The 19,483-nt window shown below is 47.5% G+C and overlaps 1 protein-coding gene across 4 annotated transcripts in view; it reads left to right on the forward strand.

Annotated features, from left to right (window-relative positions):
* AKR1A1 (aldo-keto reductase family 1 member A1) overlaps positions 1-19,483 on the forward strand; it is a 53,521-nt gene that overhangs the window by 20,654 nt on the left and 13,384 nt on the right. For 3 of the 4 annotated variants that reach the window (XM_062191190.1, XM_062191192.1, XM_062191193.1), the window contains exons 3-8: positions 3,419-3,538; positions 3,690-3,841; positions 4,410-4,605; positions 5,267-5,466; positions 5,673-5,745; positions 5,884-5,970. In XM_062191190.1, coding sequence (XP_062047174.1) covers positions 3,419-3,538; positions 3,690-3,841; positions 4,410-4,605; positions 5,267-5,466; positions 5,673-5,745; positions 5,884-5,970 — 828 coding nt within the window. Of the gene's footprint in view, positions 1-3,418; positions 3,539-3,689; positions 3,842-4,409; positions 4,606-5,266; positions 5,467-5,672; positions 5,746-5,883; positions 5,971-9,851; positions 9,879-19,483 lie in introns of those variants that run through there. The other variant, XM_062191195.1, reaches the window with a different exon arrangement.

Raw genomic sequence — 19,483 nt, forward strand, 5'->3', positions numbered from 1 at the left:
AAAGCTTGGCGAGCGCCTGGCTCCCAGTAGTTGCTCTGTGAGTTCCAGTTGGCATCTTCCTGTTTGCTCACCTCCACGGCTTTTCCAAGCGCTCTGCTTTTCCTATGGAGGCGCACGGGTGCATCCCAGATAGTAGCACGAATTGAGGGGTGGGAGTGAAGAATTTGCCTCTGGGCGCCTACGTTGGGCCCAGGAAAGATGGGGCCTGTTGTTCTGATGCCGCAGAGCTCTGTTAGGCCGGGATCCCAACCTCCTCTGGATGGGGCTGCTGTGAGTTAATGCTTCCTTCAGACTGCCCAACCTCAGGGCTGCAGGACCCCCTAGAACGGCCTGGACGGTTCTGACCAGGCCTGTTACTGTATGATCCTGTCTGGTGCGCTGGACTTTATTATTATTATTTTTTTTCCTGATCACAGTGAAGTGCTTTGTTGTTCTTCAGATGTGATTCTTTACTAATTTCCCCAGAAGTGAAAGAAGAAGGTGATGGAAGCAGTGACTTTCTCAAATACCACTCCAGCTGGCTAAGCCTCAGCTCTCCACTAACAGCCTCTGTGTACTGTTCTGTGACCATATGATTGTAAGTACATGTATGTATTTTTATGCATGAGATCAGAGAGAGAGAGAGAAAGAAAGAGATCTTCTGTCCACTCCCAAATGGCTGCAGCAGCTCATGCGGGGTCAGGCTGAAGCCAGGAGTCCGTAGCTCCATTACCATCTCCCATGTGGGTAGCAGGGGCCGTCTTTTGCTTTCCAGGTCTAATGTATGAAGAAACAGAGACATTAACCATCTTGTCAAGGAAAAGAAAAGGACTGCCTTGCTTGGTCATTCTCCGTGTAATTCTGAGATACTCCTCATCACATTTTAGTATTCTCTGTGTGTCACACTTTCATTATCAAAAAAACTTATTAACTAAAAAATATTTCAATTTCAGGCAGCCCATCAATCCTCAGGAAAGTTACTTCTATGATCAAATGTCCTATAAATTTCAAGACCATGATAATGATTATTCCAGTTCATCCCTGCATAGCTGTGCTCTCATTCTACAAAAGCCATCCTCAAAGTCTCCCTTGGAGAAGAATCTCTTCCAAGGATCAAGAACCTGCCCTGCTCTAAATCCCCACCTGTAAACTCACTATGTGGGGAATCAATGTTAATTCCTCCAAACTGGAGCTATGAAACAGCAACCACATACAGGAAGGGAAGGAAAAAAAGACCAAAACTCATAAAAAGGAATTAACATATGCACATGGGGTGATATATATTATATGTACAAAACAGATATCCAAGGTTTTTAGAATGCAATCTCTTGAAATGTTAGGACCACAATGTTACATTTTTGGAGCATTTTGCTCCAAGCCCAAATACACAGACTGGAAGCTCACTATGATGACACTCTCTATTGGCAGATATTTGGTTTTCTCACTTTCTTATCTGTGGTCCAAAGACTACACTGTCTCAAAGGCAGAGGTGGGTTGGTCTAATACACAGGATTCAGCTGCCTTCCAGCCTGCACTCTGCTCACTGGGCTGTGTCAGCAACAGAAGCTGTGGGCCACAGAGAAAAGGAACCATGTGGCTGATGGCCCTGGCCTTAGCAGACTCCACGTCCTCTGTGATGGCTAATGATCTAGTCCTAATCATGAAAGTGGGAAAGGGGTCTATAAAATGTACTTCATTTTGTGTTTTTGTCTTAAAGGGGAATGAAGAATGAAACAAGCAATCTTTTATTATTATTATTATTATTATTATTATTATTTGACAGGCAGAGTGGACAGTGAGAGAGGGAGAGAGAGAGAGAAAGGTCTTCCTTTGCCGTTGGTTCACCCTCCAATGGCTGCCGCGGCTGACCCAAAGCAAGGAGCCAGGTGATTCTCCTGGTCTCCCATGCAGGTGCAGGGCCCACGAACTTGGGCCATCTTCCACTGCACTCCCGGGCCATAGCAGAGAGCTGGCCTGGAAGAGGGGTAACTGGGACAGAATCCGGCGCCCCGACCACGTATAGAACCCCGTGTGCCAGCGCCGCAGGCAGAGGATTAGCCTATTGAGCCACAGCGCCGGCCAAAACAAGCAATCTTAAAGCTGATACTCTCCATTAGTCCATGGGCAGTGGATGGAAAGCAGAGGAAATGGATTTGAATGTGTGCTCCAGTGGGATGCTGGCATTAAAAGCAATGGCTTAACCTGCTGCACCACAACACTGGCTCCAGTAAGGGGTTCTTTTTTTTTTTTTTTTTTTTTTTTTTTAAGATTTATTTATTTATTTGAAAGGCAGAGTTACAGAGAGGCAGAGGGAGAGAGAGGGAGAGAGAGGTCTTCCATCTGATGGTTCACTCCCCAGATGACTGCAACAGCTGGATCTGTGCTGCTCTGAAGCCAGGAGCCAGGAGCTTCCTCCAGGTCTCCCACGTGCGTGCAGGAGCCCAATGACTGGGGCCATCTTCTACAGCTTTCCCAGCCATAGAAGAGAGCTGGATGGAAAGTGGAACAGCCAGGACACAAACTGGTGACCATAGGGGATGCTGACACTGCAGGCAGCAGCTTTGCCCGCTATGCCACAGTGCCGGCCCCTAGTAAGGGGTTCTGACAGGTGACAGATCTCAACCTCAAAGAGTACAGAATTTATGGAAGAAATACATGTAAACAGAAAAATATAGTGTTATGCAAAAATATAGTACACAAAAAAATGCATGATGTACATCAGCTGAGAAGCAGCTGTTAGCCTGGAGGTATGTGACTTGGGAAAGGAGAGTGTGTAGTCAAGCACCTGGTGCTGGTGCTGCAAAGTGTAGAAAATGGGAGCCGGGCCAGGCTTTGGAATCTGGACTTTCTCCTGAGGGGAGGGGAGAACTGCCGAGGAACTTGAGCCCAGGAGTCACGTGGTTGCATTTGATGAATGGATTATGGGAAGACAGGCCACTCTGGAAGCAGAGAGATCCATGATTTGGGTAAGGGATTGTGGTGAGGAAGCTAGGGCAGTGACAGTGGAGGTATATCTGGATGGACTTGACACAGACTTAGGAAGTATATGTTTTATTTTTTAAAAAAATTATTTTAGGCCGGTGCCGTGGCTTAACAGGCTAATCCTCCGCCTTACGGCGCCAGCACACCGGGTTCTAGTCCCGGTTGGGGCACCGGATTCTGTCCCAGTTGCCCCTCTTCCAGGCCAGCTCTCTGCTATGGCCTGGGAGTGCAGGGGAGGATGTCCCAAGTGCTTGGGCCCTGCACCCGCATGGGAGACCAGGAGAAGCACCTGGCTCCTGGCTTCGTATCAGCACGAAACGCCGGCCGCAGCGGCCATTGGAGGGTGAACCAACGGCAAAAAGGAAGACCTTTCTCTCTGTCTCTCTCTCTCACTATCCACTCTGCCTGTCAAAAAAAAAAAAAGAAAATACAAGGGGGAATGTGATAGAAAAGGCAGGTTAAAGCAGCTGTTAAATATGCCCTTAGTGTGGGCTACCGCCACATTGACTGTGCTGCTCTCTACAGCAACGAGGCTGAGATTGGCGAGGCCCTGAAGGAGAACGTAGGACCCGGCAAGGTGAGCAGTGGGGCTACAGAGAGGATTGGGGTGAAGAAGCCAAAGGCTGGGGCTGGGGCCTGGCTGGGGAAATCCAGCATCAGCTCCTGGTGGATTCTGTCCCAGAGGTGCAGGTGGGTGAGACGGGTGCCCTCAGCTGTTCTCATCCCAGGCAGTGCCCCGGGAGGAGCTGTTTGTGACATCCAAGCTGTGGAACACCAAGCACCACCCTGAGGATGTGGAGCCTGCCCTCCGGAAGACACTGGCCGACCTCCAGCTGGAGTATCTGGACCTGTACCTGATGCACTGGCCTCATGCTTTTGAGTGAGCCTTGCCAGGGCCTTCATCTGGGGAGTCTGGGGGTTGGTGGGGATCTGGTAGTAATGTATAGTGAGCAGGGCAGCAAAGCTGGATAGGAACACTCATCTGTGCAGCAAGCCGAGGAGCTTGGTAGTAGAACCTCTGCTATAGTCAGGAGCTTAGCAACAGAACCAGGAGCTTCTCCTGGTGCACAAGTGGTCCTTCCCCTCCCTCTATTCATTCAGGCTTCTGTTGAGCTAGGCCCTGGGGTTTCTGTAATGAGTCAGTCCCAACAGGGGGATTGAGAGGAGGTTGCCACCAGCACTGTGCCCACACAGGGAGAAGGCGGGCAGGGCAGATAACTCCTGGGGAGCGAGGAGGTAAGAAGGAATTCCCAGAGGAGAAGAGAAAGTGGATCGAGGAAGCAGAGGAGGCAATGGAAGTTCCATGTAGTAGTGACACCTGCATTATGAGCTGCAGGATGCAAAAGCAGAGCGGTTCCTGATTCTTGGCCCTTTGTCCTCTCTGGGCTTGGGGTGTGGGGCCGAGGCCTGGCATTGGTGCCCATCCTTAGGGGTTGTCTCTCACTCAGACGGGGGGACGACCTCTTTCCCAAGAATGCTGATGGATCTGTGCGTTATGACTCCATCCACTACAAGGAGACCTGGAAAGCAATGGAGGCGCTGGTGGCTAAGGGGCTGGTGCGGGCACTGGGCCTGCCCAACTTCAACAGTCGGCAGATCGATGATGTGCTCAGCGTGGCCTCAGTGCGCCCCGCCGTCTTGCAGGTGAGCACAGCCAGCAAGTGGTGGCTTGCAGGGTTATGTGCACAGGCACTTGAGTGAGCTGGAGCTGGTGTCCTTAGTGGGGTGGTTAGCAAGTGGTCAGAAACGTGGTGCAGAAGTCCTCTTCATAAAGATGGGCATTGGGGGCTAGCGCTGTGGTGCAGCAGGTTAATGCCCTGGCCTGAACCGCTGGGAATCCCTTATGGGCGCCGGTTTGAGACCTGGACACTTCACTTCTGAACCAGCTCTCTGCTATGGCCTGGGAAAGCAGTGGAAGATGGCACAAATCCTTTGGCCCCTGCACTCACATTGGAGACCCAGAACTCCTGGCTCCTGGCTTCAGATCAGCGCAGTTCCGGCTATTGTGGCCAATTGGAAAGTGAACCATTGTATGGAAGACCTCTCTCTCTCTCTCTCTCTCTCTCTCTCTCTCTCTCTCTGCCTCTCCTCTCTCTGTGTAACTCTGACTTTCAAAATATAAATAAATCTTTTAAAATAAAAGATGAGCATTGAAGCCATGGAGACAATGGAATTGCCTTGGAACATGGTGGGAAGAGCAGGCTGAGGGGAAGTGGGAGATCAGCACTGGAGTTGGTTCCTGACATGTATGGGGCCAGGCCAGCTGTGTGTAGCCACCCTGTGTGATGGCTTGTTCCTGTTTCAGGTGGAATGCCACCCATACCTGGCTCAGAATGAGCTGATTGCCCACTGCCAAGCACGTGGCCTGGAGGTGACTGCTTACAGCCCTTTGGGCTCCTCTGACCGTGCTTGGCGCGATCCTGAAGAGCCTGTTCTGCTGGAGGAACCCGTGGTCCTGGCACTGGCTGAAAAGTACGGCCGATCACCAGCCCAGATCCTGCTCAGGTGCGTGGTGTTTTGAAAGATGGGGCTATGGTTGAGGTGAAAACCTTTGGGGTTGGTAGGCAAAAGTTAGGGTCCTTTTTTGAGGGTTGGGATGTTTGCATTCCAGGGGGCCAGGTGCTCCAGGAGCTTTGGGGCAGCTGCGTGGAGGACAACGTGCTCTTAGGAATCTGAGTTCTCTTCCTCATCTGCCCTAATCGCCCTCTTAGGTGGCAGGTGCAGCGGAAAGTGATCTGCATCCCCAAGAGTGTCACTCCTTCCCGCATCCTGCAGAACATCCAGGTACCTGGGAATGGGTTCTGTGGCCTTCAGCTCCTTGGGGCACATTCTGGCCCCCATCTGCCTAGGAAAGATGGCAGTGCTGTGGACGCGTGCTCCACCCTCAAGGCTGGCTGTCCTGACCCCTCTCCCCTCTCCTAGGTGTTTGACTTCACCTTTAGCCCGGAAGTGATGAAGCAGCTGGATGCCCTGAACAGAAACTGGCGCTACATCGTGCCCATGATTGTGGTAAGGATGGATTCACTCCTGAGAGGCAGGGAATTGGAGATTTGGGTGGGATCTGGCCTCCGGTTGCTGGTTGTGGGAGGGACAGGATCATGTTTCTGGGTTTGCTCTCCTGGATTTGATGTTCTCTGCTTTGCCTTGATTTCTGAGAATTAGTATGGCTCAGAGTAAAACATCCAATCTGAGAGTCCTAGTGTTGCTCCTCAGTGACATGTTGTCTTTCTTTTCTTTTTTTTTTTTTTTTTTACATGCAGAGTGGAAAGTGAGAGAGAGAAACAGAGAGAAAGGTCTTCCTTTTGCAGTAAGTTCACCCTCCAATGGCCGCCGCCAGCACGCTGTGGCCGGCGCATTGCGCTGATCCGAAGCCAGGAGCCAGGTGCTTCTCCTGGTCTCCCATGGGGTGCAGGGCCCAAGCACTTGGGCCATCCTCCGCTGCCTTCCCGGGCCATAGCAGAGAGCTGCCCTGGAAGAGGGGCAACCGGGACAGAATCCGGCGCCCCGACCGGGACTAGAACCCGGTGTGCCGGCGCCACAGGCGGAGGATTAGCCTATTGAGCTGTGGTGCCGGCCATCATGTTTTCTTGAACAAGGTATTTAGCTTCTCCAAGTTCAGCTTCCAACCTGTAAAAGGGACCCAGTTCCTGACACACAGTAGGTTGGCAGTAAATGATGTGCTGATCCCGTAAGACAATTGTGGGCTTTTTTTTAATTTAAAAGGCAGAATAACAGAATCTATCTTTTACCCTCTGATTCACTTAATGGATCAGTGATAGCCAGAGTTAGGCCAACTTAAGCCAGGAGCTGGAACTCTATGTGGGTCTCCCTCATGGGTAGCAAGAAACTAATTACATGGGCCATCCTCGACTGTCTCCAGGTGCGTCAACAGGGAGCTGGATTGGAAGCATGGAGTAGCCAGGACTCCCACCTGCCACTCTATGGGATGTGGGCATCCCAAGTGGCAGCTTAACCCTCTGTGCTACATTGCCATTCCCATTCTTGACCTTTCTGTAGGAGTTAGGTTGGGACTGAAGGCTGCGGCACATAAGGAAATAAAAAATTCCTAGGCACCTGGTCCCAGTTATGACGGCAAACTCTTAGGGGCAGGAGCAGCTAGTACCAGGCTATGGGTGTGGTGCTGCAGTGCTGTTGGTACCAAATGGTATTTCCTGCGGCCAGGATGGGGCCCCTGCCATCTGCTATAGTGCTGCTCATGGATGAGATTATTCAGAAGGATTTGGGGGAGATACCCAGAGTCTTTGCTGGTTCAGCTTCTGCTAATGAGGTCACCTGTCTGTCTCTTTTTTTTTTTTTCAAATGAATGGCAAGATGGTTCCCAGAGATGCGAGGCATCCTCTGTACCCCTTTAATGACCCATACTGAGCCCTTTGCATCCTGGCTCCCCTTCAGCTCTCCAGCTATGAGGTCCTGCCATTCTCAGAAAGGGAGTTAATAAAGCCGTGGAGCATCCACACTGCTACTCTGATTTGTCTGGTCAAGCCTGGGACGGAAGCCGTTTATCTCAGGGATGGCTGATCTAGGACTGCCAGCTCTCACCTGCTCCGTAACCCAAAGCTTGCCTAAATTTCTTGGTTCTGGGGGGACCATGCAGGCAGCTGAATGCCATTTTGAAGTTGCATATTAGGGGAGTATCACCACCTCGTGGCAGCTGTTAGCACTGCATGTTGCCTTATTATTATCGGGCCTGCCAGAAACTGGGCACCTCAGGAATGAGATCAGGTAGTGACTGTTGTGTGGTGTCAGGGCAGAGCTAGGCCTGGGCCTTGAGTTCCACCCTCTTCCCTGAAGAGTGCCAATATACAGGACTATGAAGAGCTCCAAACATTTAATTTCAGAAATTTGGGGATCCTAGCATGCTACATCATGCAAGTTGGGAACCGGGCTTTTTCTCTGAGAGGCTATAGTTTCTGTGCCTAGGATGCATGGAGGTGGTAGTTTCAGGGCCGAAGCTGGTCACTCTGCACCTCTCTCTCTTTTTTTTAGGATTTACTTTATTTATTTGAAAGAGGGTTACAGAGAGAGGGAGAGACACATAGAGAGGTCTTCCATCCACAATGGTTCACTCCAAATGGCTGTAATAGCCAAAGCTGTGTTGTTCCAAAGCCAGGAGCCAGGAGCTTCTTCCGGGTCTCCCACATAGGTGCAGGAGCCCAAGGACTTAGGCCATCCTCCACTGCTTTCTCAGGCCATAGCAGAGAGCTGGATCAGAAGTGGAGCAGCCAGCACATGAACCGGCACCCATATGGGATGCTAGCAGTGCAGACCCGGGCTTTAACCCTCTATGCCACAGTGCCTCAGCACCTATATTACGCAGAATTCAACCAGAGGCCATTGATTATGAGCATTTAGGAAGGTTTGTGAGAAATAATCCAACTGGCTGTAAGCTCCCACCACACAAAACCCCATTTCCCCATTGAACTACTGCTCTTCATTCAACAAATATTCCTTGGATACTTATGGATCAGGCACAGCACTAGACCCTGGGGATATAGCTGTTATCAAGACATAGTTCCCTACAGTCTACTTGGAGATGCAGACTTTAAGTAATTGCATAATTGGTTTCATTACAGTTAGAAGAACAGAAGCCTGCTTATTTAATCAGCTGAGATCTGAAGGATGAATAGGGATTCACTGGTTAAAGGAGATAAGAGGGGGGATACCATTCCATGCAAATTGGACAGCTTAGGGGAAAACCATTGAAACCAGAAGAAGCTATTGGAGGCCGGGGCCGTGGCTTAACAGGCTAATCCTCCGCCTTGCGGCGCCGGCACACCTGGTTCTAGTCCCGGTCAGGGCACCGGATTCTATCCCGGTTGCCCCTCTTCCAGGCCAGCTCTCTGCTATGGCCCGGGAGTGCAGTGGAGGATGGCCCAAGTACTTGGGCCCTGCACCCGCATGGGAGACCAGGAAAAAGCACCTGGCTCCTGGCTTCGGATCAGCGCGATGCGCCGGCCGCAGCGGCCATTGGAGGGTGAACCAACGGCAAAAAGGAAGACCTTTCTCTCTCTCTGTCTCTCTCTCTCTCTCTCTCACGATCCACTCTGCCTGTCAAAAAAAAAAAAAAAAAAAAAAAGCTATTGGAAAAACCTGGAGATTTGTATGACAGAAACTAAGTCGGAGGGGAAAGGAGAAAGGATTGCGGCCATGAAATGATGCTGGTATGGTGGGGAGCTGATGATGGAGGGAAGAAGAGACAAGACTTTTTTTTTTAATCATCGTTTTTAAAAAAAGATTAATTAATTAATTTGAAAGGCATAGTTTCAAATGAGAGAGAGAGAGACAGGGAGATCTTCCATCTGCTGGTTCACTCCCCAACTGTGTGGGGCCAGGTCAAAACCAGAAGTTGGAACTCTGTTCCAGTCTCCCACATGGTTGTCAGGGCTCCAAGTACTTGGGCCATCTTCCTCTGCTATCTCAGATGCACTAGCAGGGCGCTGACTCAGAAGTGGAGCATCCAGAACTCCAATTGGCACTCATATGGGATGCCAGCATTGCAAGTGGCAGCTTAACCAGCTGCATTAAAATGTTGGCCATAGATTTTTTTTATCCTTAGGGCAGTTGGAAGCTTGGGCCCTGCACTTGCAAGGGAGACCAGGGGAAGCACCTGGCTCCTGGCTTTGAATCAGCATGGTGCAGCAGCCTTTGGGGGGTGAACCAATGGAAAAAGGGAGACCTTTCTCTCTGTCTCTCTCACTGTCCTACTCTGCTTGTCAAAAAATAAATAAATAAATAATAATAAGAGTGCAAACATCACCTCAAGCTGTGATTGTGAGGTGGGGTCATTCTTTTCTGCCGCAACAGAAATGAGATGATCTGCGGATTCACAGAGATTCAGGACGTGACTGTGTCCCACTTTGGTATTCCAGAGACATTTGTAATGGCCTCTTCTGCAAGCTTGTGTCTGGCCGCATAGGGGACATTTCCAGACAACACTGCTCCTGTGGCCAAAGCGTGTACCTGACCAGAGGAAGATGAGGAGGCCTGGTGAACCCATGTGTCATATACTTTGATGTATTTGATGAGCCCCGAAAGACAAAGGACTATTTTTCTCCATTACCAAAGGAAAAAATCTGGAGAGTAACAGTGAGGGGCGGGGCCGAGGACCTTTCTGATAAGTAGCAGCAAGGTACCCTAAATAGCCAGCAGGGCAGGGACCGCTGAGAATCCTAGCTGGTACAAGCAGAGCAGTCTCCCAACACCGACTCGTTCAGAACACTAGCCCTCAGGTTCTTTGTCTTCAGTCTGCATGTACTTCTCTCACACTTGCTTACTGTTCTCTTTTTCTTTCTTTCTTTCTTTTTTTTTTTTTTTGACAGGCAGAGTGGATAGAGAGAGAGAGAGACAGAGATAAAGGTCTTCCTTTTTGCCGTTGGTTCACCCTCCAATGGCCGCTCGGCCGGTGCATCTCGCTGATCCGAAGCCAGGAGCCAGGTGCTTCCCCTGGTCTCCCATGCGGGTGCAGGGCCCAAGCACTTGGGCCATCCTCCACTGCACTCCTGGGCCACAGCAGAGAGCTGGCCTGGAAGAGGGGCAACCGGGATAGAATCCGGTGCCCCGACCGGGACTAGAGCCCGGTGTGCCGGTGCCGCAAGGCAGAGGATTAGCCTGTAAAGCCACGGCGCCGGTCTGTTCTCTTTTTCTTAACTCATGCAAGATTGTATAAATACCCAGGACAAAATCAAACAATAGGATACCACATTGTGCCATAATAGGTTAAGCCTCTGCCTATGACACCAGCATCCCATTTGAACACCAATTCCTGTCTCAGCGGCTCTTCTTCTGATCCAGCTCTCTGCTAATCACCTGGGAGACAGTGTAAGATGGCCCAAGTGTTTGGGCTCCTGCACCCATGTGGGAGACTCACAAGAAGTTCCTAGCTCCTTCTTTAGATCAGCCTAGCTCTGGCTGTTGAGGCCACTTGGAGAGTGAACCAGAGGATGGAAGACCTTTCTCTCTGTCTCTCTCCATGACTCTTGATTTTTAAATACATAAAAATAAATCTTAAAAAAAATTAAATAGTAATGGTAATAATATTACTTTTGGTATATAGATTTTTTTAAAAAAATATTTATTTATTTATAAGGCCGAGTTACAGTGAGGCAGAGGTAGAGAGAGAGAGAGAGGTCTTCCATCCACTGTTCCACTTCCTAGATGGCCAGAATGGCCAGAGCTGCACCAATCTGAAGCCAGAAGCCAGGAGCTTTTTTTGAGTCTCCCATGCAGGTGCATGGGCCCAAGGACTTGGGCCATCTTCTACTGCTTTCCCAGGCCATAGCAGAGAGTGGGATTGAAAGTGGAGCAGCCAGGACTTAAGCCGGCGCCCATATGGGATGCTGGCACTTCAAGCATCAGCTTTAACCGCTATGCCACAGCACCGACCCCTGGTATATAGCTTTTACAAACAAGTTAGCATGCCAAGTTTGTTGATTTTTAAATTTCATTTTATTGTATGTAGACATTTGTTTTTCTTCTGCATTGACAATTGTATGGCCCAGGGTGGGCCAGGCCAAAGCCAGGAACCAGAACTCCATCCGTATCTCCCACGTGGGTGAAGGATTCCAAGCAACCAGGCCATCTTCCACTGCTCTCCCAGGTACATTAGCGGGGAGCTGGGTTGGAGGTGGAGCAACCACGACATGAACTGGTGCTCATATGTGATGCTGGCATTGTCGGCCTTGGCTTATCCCACTGCACCACATTGCTGGCCTTGAGCATCTGATTTTTCTCTCTTTGATCTTCATTGTAGTAAATTACATTGATAGTTGTTTTTTTTTTTTTTTTAAGTTTTATATAGTTCTTTTTTTTTTTTTTTTTAATTTTTGACAGGCAGAGTGGACAGTGAGAGAGAGAGACAGTCTTCCTTTGCCGTTGGTTCACCCTCCAATGGCCACCGCGGCTGGCGCGCTGCGGCTGGTGCACCGCGCTGATCCGATGGCAGGAGCCAGGTGCTTCTCCTGGTCTCCCATGGGGTGCAGGGCCCAAGCACTTGGGCCATCCTCCACTGCACTCTCTGGCCACAGCAGAGAGCTGGCCTGGAAGAGGGGCAACCGGGACAGAATCTGGTGCCCCGACCGGGACTAGAACCCGGTTTGCCGGCGCCGCAAGGCGGAGGATTAGCCTATTGAGCCACGGTGCCGGCCGATAGTTGTTTTTTTTTTTTTTTAAAAGGATTTATTAATTTATTTGAAAGTAAGAATGACAAAGAGGGAGAAACAGAGAGAGAGAGAGAGAGAGAGAGAGAGAGAGAGAGAGAGATCTTCCATCTGCTGGTTCACTCCCCAGATGGTCACAAAAGCCAGGGCTGAGCCAGGTTGAAGCCAGGAGCTAGGAGCTTCATTCAGGTCTCCTACATGGGTGGCAGGGTTCCAAACAGTTGGGCTATCTTCTGCTGCTTTTCCCAGGCTATTAGTAGGAAGCTGGATCAGAAGTAGAGCATATAGAATGCCTTCATCACAGGCGGCAGTTTTACTTGCTAAACCATGATACTGGCCAATTAATCATACATAATGATGAATCTTCAAAGATAAATTGTTAGGGGGCTGGTATTGTGACATAGCAGGTAAAGCCACCACCAGATGCTAGCATCTCACATGATGGCCGGTTTGAGACCCAGCTGCTCCACTTCTTTTTTTTTTTTTTTTTTTTTGACAGGCAGAGTGGATAGTGAGACAGAGAGAGAGAGACAGAGAGAGAGAAAGGTCTTCCTTTTTGCCGTTGGTTCACCCTCCAATGGCTGCTGTGGCCGGCGCATCGCGCTGATCTGAAACCAGGAGCCAGGTACTTCTCTTGGTCTCCCATGCGGGTGCAAGGCCCAAGCACTTGGGCCATCCTCCACTGCCTTCCCAGGCCATAGCAGAGAGCTGGCCTGGAAGAGAGGCAACCGGGATAGAATCCGGCACCCCGACCGGGACTAGAACCTGGTGTGCCAGTGCCGCAAGGCGGAGGATTAGGCTTTTGAACCATGGCGCCGGCCAAGCTGCTCCACTTCTGATATAGCTCCCTGCTAATGTGTCTGGGAAAGCAATGGAAGATGACCAAAGTGCTTGGGCTCCCATGCTCATGTGGAAGACCCAGATGAAGCTCCTGGCTCCTGGCTTCGGTCTGGCCCACCCCTGCTCTTGTGGCCATTTGGGAGTGAACCAGCGGATGGAAGATTCTCTCTCTCTCTCTCTCTTTCTCTCTGTGTCTCTTCCTCTCTCTGTATAATTCTGACTTTCAAATAAAGTAAATTTTAAAACTAGAATATATATTATTAGGCAGAACTGTGACCTCAGCAACCAGTTGAGAGCGGCATGTGTGGAATGTGCAGCAAAGCTTAGCCACCACAGGCTTTTGAAATGTGAATCTTTCACTCTTGCCAGCTATCCTTTGCTTGGGAATAGGCTCAGCTGCCCCTACATTGATCACAATTTAGCTGCACAATGAAACCAATGATAGGCAAAACACAGGAAAAATAGATGGTCTGAATGAAGAAGGATGGGGAGAGCATGTAAGAGAAGAGGAAAATGACTGAACTGCACAATCAGGAACATGTAAGGCAAGGGAAACATGGCTTCCCAGTGGCAATGAATGACACGGTGAGTGGATTTCAAAACCAGCACTTTGACCCAGCTTCCTGTTGATTCGTACCCTGGGAGGCAGCAGGTGATGGCTCAAATGATTGAGTCCCTGCCACCCATGTGGGAGACCCAGGTTGAGTTCCTGGCTCCTGACTTCAGTCTGTCCCAGCTCTATCTATTGTGGGCATTTGTAGAGTAAACCAGATGTAAGATATATCTCTCTGTCTTTCCTCCTTTAAAATAATAGTAATGAAAATAAAAATACTATTAGTCACAGGTGGTAGTCATTACTGCTGTCCACAAAATATTTGTGGTCCTTCTTTATAGTAAAGTTGTATTTCTCTGCCTATGTGGAGTTAGATGTAGCCCGATTACTTGTTTTGGCTAATGAAATGAGAAATAAAATGGTACGTGTTGGTTCCAGGTTAAACTTTAAGAGGAAGTATGAGTTCCAACATATTCTCTCTTTCCTTCTCAAGCAGTGTGAAGCAATGTTCTATGTTTTCTTTATAGTCACTACTCCATCAACTTGATATCTAGAATGAGAATGACAGGGACCAGAGTCCCCAGCTGTGGACTGTGTGGACTGTGGTCAGTGTGGAAACTGACCTCTATTGTATGAAGGCATGAAATTTGGGAGTCATTTGTTACTACAGCAAAAACTTAGTCTGTACTTTATTTGGGATGTATGCAATAACATTTATAAGTGAAAGGGACCTATACTTTTTTTTTTTTCGGTTTTTGTTTTTTTTTTTTTTTTTTTTTTGGGGACCTATACTTTTATTTTGTCTTATTTTTGTATTTTGGAACGAAGACCATGTAAGCTGTGAAGCTTTTGCTTTTTTCCATGTCTGGAAATATTTTTTGAAAGTGTGTTAGTTTTGTCTGTAAACTGATCTGGGAATGGGCATCATGGTACAGCAGGTTAAGTCATTGCTTGGGATGCCCATATCCCATATCAGACTACCTGGGATTGAATCCCACCTTCTACCTCTACTTCTAATCCAGCTTCCTGCTAATGGGCCTGGGAGGCAGCAGATGATGGCTCAACTGCTGAGTCCCTGTCACTCACATAGGAGACTAGGATGGAATTCCTGCTCCTAACTTCAGCCTGGTCCTGCCCCTATAGGCATTTGGGGAGTGAACCAGTGGATGGAAGATCTCTCTCTCTCTGTCATTCTGCCTTTCAAGCAAATACTAAACAAATCCATTTTAAAAATTGATCTGTATATTTTTGAGGAATTGGTGGGAGGTCTGTGACCCATCAGGCTGGGTCAGGCCAATCCCATGGGCCTGGAACTCAATACACATCTCCCATGTCGGTGGCAGGGACCTAAGTACTTGAGTTATTGCCTGCTACCTCCCAGGATTTGCTTCGGCATGAAATGAAAGCTGGAATAGTGATTCAAACCCAGGTACTCTGATGTGGAATGTGGTGTCTTAACTTCCAGGCCAAACACCTGCCCCAATTGTTTTCTTATTTATTGGTCATTTAAGAACTCTGTTTCTTCTTGTATTAATTTTGTGTTTTAAATATATATTATATTTATTTGAAAGGCATTGATACAAAGAGTAATGGATAGATGGAGAGAGAAAGATATCTTCCATCTGCTGGGTCACTCTCCAAATGGCTGCAATAGCTGGAACTGGATCAGGCCAAAGCCAGGAGCCAGGAACTCCATCCTGGTCTCACATATGGGTGAAGGGGGCCCAAGTATCTGGAGCATCTTTTGATGTCTTCCCAGGCACATTAGCAGAGAGCTGGATCAAAAGCAGAGTAGCCGGGACTTGAACTGGCACTCTGATATGGGATGCCAGGTTACAAGCAGTGGCTTAACTCTCTGTCAGAAGACTGCCCCCACCAGTTTTTAAATATTCGTTTATTTTCAGCTATTTGAAAGGCAGAGTGACAGAAACAGAGACATAGAGAGAGTGAGAGAAATCTTCCATCTTCTGGTTCCCTCTCCAAATGTCCCCAACAACCTTGCCTGGGCCAGGCTGAAGCTAGGTACCTAGAATTCCATCCTGGTTTCCCACTTGAGTGGCAGAGGCTCAACTCCTTGGGCCATCCTCTGCTACCTCCCAGGATGCATTAAGAGGAAGCTGGATTGGAAGCAGAGTAGCCAGGATTCAAACCAGCATTCCAATGTAGGATGTGAACATCCCAAATGACAGCTTACCCTGCTGTGCTACAATGCATACCCGAAAGTACTTTCTTTCTTCATGATTGTTTAACCAAGGGGTATTTATTTTATCATTTATACTCTATATAGCTGTTTGTAGTGCAGTAAAACTTTGTGATTGAAGAAAATAGTCTATATGAAAATGATTCCTTTGAATGTATTGAGACTTTCTTTGAGACTTAAGATACATATAGTTTATGTTTGTCAATAAATGATCCATGGCCGGCGCCATGGCTTAACAGGCTAATCCTCTGCCTTGTGGCGCCGGCACACCGGGTTCTAGTCCCGGTCGGGGCACCGGATTCTATCCCAGTTGCCCCTCTTCCAGGTCAGCTCTCTGCTATGGCCCGGGAGTGCAGTGGAGGATGGCCCAAGTCCTTGGGCCCTGCACCCGCATGGGAGACCAGGAAAAAGCACCTGGCTCCTGGCTTCGGCCTCAGCGGCCATTGGATGGTGAACCAACGGCAAAGGAAGACCTTTCTCTCTGTCTCTCTCTCTCTCACTGTCCACTCTGCCTGTCAGAAAAAAAAAAAAAAAAAAAAAAAAAAAGATCCATGAGAACCAGGATTGTGGAGCAGTAAGCTAGGTTGTGGTCTGTGATACCAGCATCCCATATGGGCGCTGCTTTGAGTCCCAGCGGCTCCAGTTCCAATCCAGCTCCCTGCTAACATGCCTGGGAAAACAGTGGAAGATGGCCCAAGTGCTTGGACCCCTATACCCACATGGGAGACCTGGATGAGGCTCCTGGCTCTTGGGTTTGGCTTGGGCCAGCTCCAGCTGTTGAGGGCCATCTGGGAAGTGAATCAATGGATGAAAGATCTCTCTCACTGTCTTTCCCTCTCTCTGTGTAACTCTGGCTTTCAAATAAATAAATGCTTAAAAATAAATAAGTAAATGAAATGTGATGCTTAAATATAATGTGTATCTGCTTTATTTTGAATATAGATTTATAGTTACTTGGGAATATTAATAGGATTTATCATATCTTTAATATTTCTGATTATTTTTATCAACTCAACACTATCATTTGAGTAGTATGCCTTAAATATTTCAATTACAATTTTTTTTATTTAGTAAATATAAATTTCCAAAGTACAGTTTATGGATTACAATGGCTTCCCCCCCCATAATTTCCCTCCCACTTGCACCCCTCCCATCTCCCTCTCCCTCTCCCTCTCCCATTCCATTCACATCAAGATTCATTTTCAATTATCTTTATATACAGAAGATTGATTTAGTATATATTAAGTAAAGATTTCATCAGTTTGCACCCACACAGAACATAAAGTGTAAAATACTGTTTCAGTACTAGTTATATCATTACTTCACAATGGACAACACATTAAGGACAGATCCCACATGAGACGTAAGTACACAGTGACTCCTGTTGTTGACTTAACAATTTGACACTCTTGTTTATGGCATCAGAAATCTCCCTAGGCTCTAGTCATGAGTTGCCAAGGCTATGAAAACCTTTTGAGTTTGCCGACTTCGATCTTATTCCGACAGGGTCATAGTCAAAGTGGAAGTTCTCTCCTCCCTTCAGAGAAAGGTACCTCCTTCTTTGATGGCCCCGTTCTTTCCACTGGGATCTCACTTGCAGAGATCTTTCAATTAGGTCTTCTTCTTCTTCTTCTTCTTTTTTTTTTTTCCAGAGTGTCTTGGCTTTCCATGCCTAAAATACTCTCATGGGCTCTTCAGCCAGATTCGAATGCCTTAAGGGCTGATTCTGAGGCCAGAGTGCTATTTAGGACATCTGCCATTCTATGAGTCTGCTGTGTATCCCGCTTCCCATGATGGATCGTTCTGTCCCTTTTTGATTCTATCAGTTAGTATTAGCAGACACTTGTCTTGTTTGTGTGATCCCTTTGACTCTTAGACCTATCAGTGTGATCAATTGTGAACTGAAATTGGTCACTTGGACTAGTGAGATGGCATTGGTACATGCCACCTTGATGGGATTGTATTGGAATCCCCTGGCACGTTTCTAACTCCACCATTTGGGGCAAGTCTGATTGAGCATGTCCCAAATTGTACATCTCCTCCCTCTCTTATTCCCACTCTTAAATTTAACAGGGATCACTTTTCAGTTAAAATTTAAACACCTAAGAATAATTGTGTGTTAATTACAGAGTTCAACCAATAGTACTAGAACAAAAAAAAATACTAAAATGGATAAAGTATTACATTGTACATCAACAGGACAAGAGCTGATCAAGTCACTGTTTCTCATAGTGTCCGTTTCACTTCAATAGGTTTCCCCTTTGGTGCTAAATTAGTTGTCGCTGATCAGGGAGAACATATGATATTTGTCTCTTTGGGACTGGCTTAATTCACTCAGCATAATGTTTTCCAGATTCCTCCATCTTGTTGCAAATGACCAGATTTCCTTGTTTTTGATTGCTGTATAGTATTCTATAGAGTACATGTCCCATAATTCCCATAATTTCTTTATCCAGTCTACTGTTGATGGGCATTTGGGTTGATTCTAGGTCTTAGCTATTGTGAATTGAGCTGCAATAAACATTAAGGTGCAGACAGCTTTTTTGTTTGCCAATTTAATTTCCTTTGGGTAAATTCCAAGGAGTGGTATGGCTGGGTTGTATGGTAGGGTTATATTCAGGTTTCTGAGGAATCTCCAGACTGACTTCCATAGTGGCTTAACCAGTTTGCATTCCCGCCAACAGTGGGTTAGTGTCCCTTTTCCCCCACATCCTCTCCAGCATCTATTGTTGGTAGATTTCTGAATGTGAGCCATTCTAACCGGAGTGAGGTGAAACCTCATTGTGGTTTTGATTTGCATTTCCCTGATTGCTAGTGATCTTGAACATTTTTTCATGTGTCTGTTGGCCATTTGGATTTCCTCTTTTGAAAAATGTCTATTGAGGTCCTTGGCCCATCTCTTAAGTGGGTTGTGTGTTTTGATGTTCTGGAGTTTCTTGATTTCTTTGTAGATTCTGGTTATCAACCCTTTATCTGTTGCATAGTTTGCAAATATTTTTTCCCATTCGATCGAACTGTGCTGATCCAAAGGCAGGAGCCAGGTGCTTATCCTGGTCTCCCATGGGGTGCAGGGCCCAAGGACTTGGGCCATCCTCCACTGCACTCCCGGGCCACAGCAGAGAGCTGGCCTGGAAGAGGGGCAACCAGGTTCTGTTTCTTTTGAAGTACAGAAACTTCTCAATTTGATGCAATCCCAAATGTTAATTTTTGCTTTGACTGCCTGTGCTTCTGCGGTCTTTTCCAAGAAGTCTTTGCTGGTACCTATATCTTACAGGGTTTCTCCAGTGCTCTCTAATAATTTGATGGTGTCGGGTCATAGATTTAAGTCTTTAATCCATGTTGAGTGAATTTTTGTGTAAGGTGAAAGGTAGGGGTCTTGCTTCATGATTCTGCACATATTAATCCAATTTTCCCAGTACCATTTATTGAATAGACTGTCCTTACTCCAGGGATTGGTTTTGGATCCTTGATCAAATATAAGTTGGCTGTAGATATTTGGATTGATTTCTGGCGTTTCTATTCTGTTCCATTGATCTATCCATCTGTTTCTGTACCAGTACCATGCTGTTTTGATAACAACTGCCCTGTAGTATGTCCTGAAATCTGGTATTGTGATGCCTCCGGCTTTATTTTTGTTGTACAAGATTGCTCTAGCTATTTGAGGTCTCCTGTGTCTCCATATGAATTTCAGAATCATTTTTTCCAGATATAAGAAGAATGTCTTTGGTATTTTGATTGGTATTGCATTGAATG

This window comes from Lepus europaeus, chromosome 5, assembly GCF_033115175.1.
Source record: "Lepus europaeus isolate LE1 chromosome 5, mLepTim1.pri, whole genome shotgun sequence".
Lineage (NCBI taxonomy): Eukaryota > Metazoa > Chordata > Mammalia > Lagomorpha > Leporidae > Lepus > Lepus europaeus.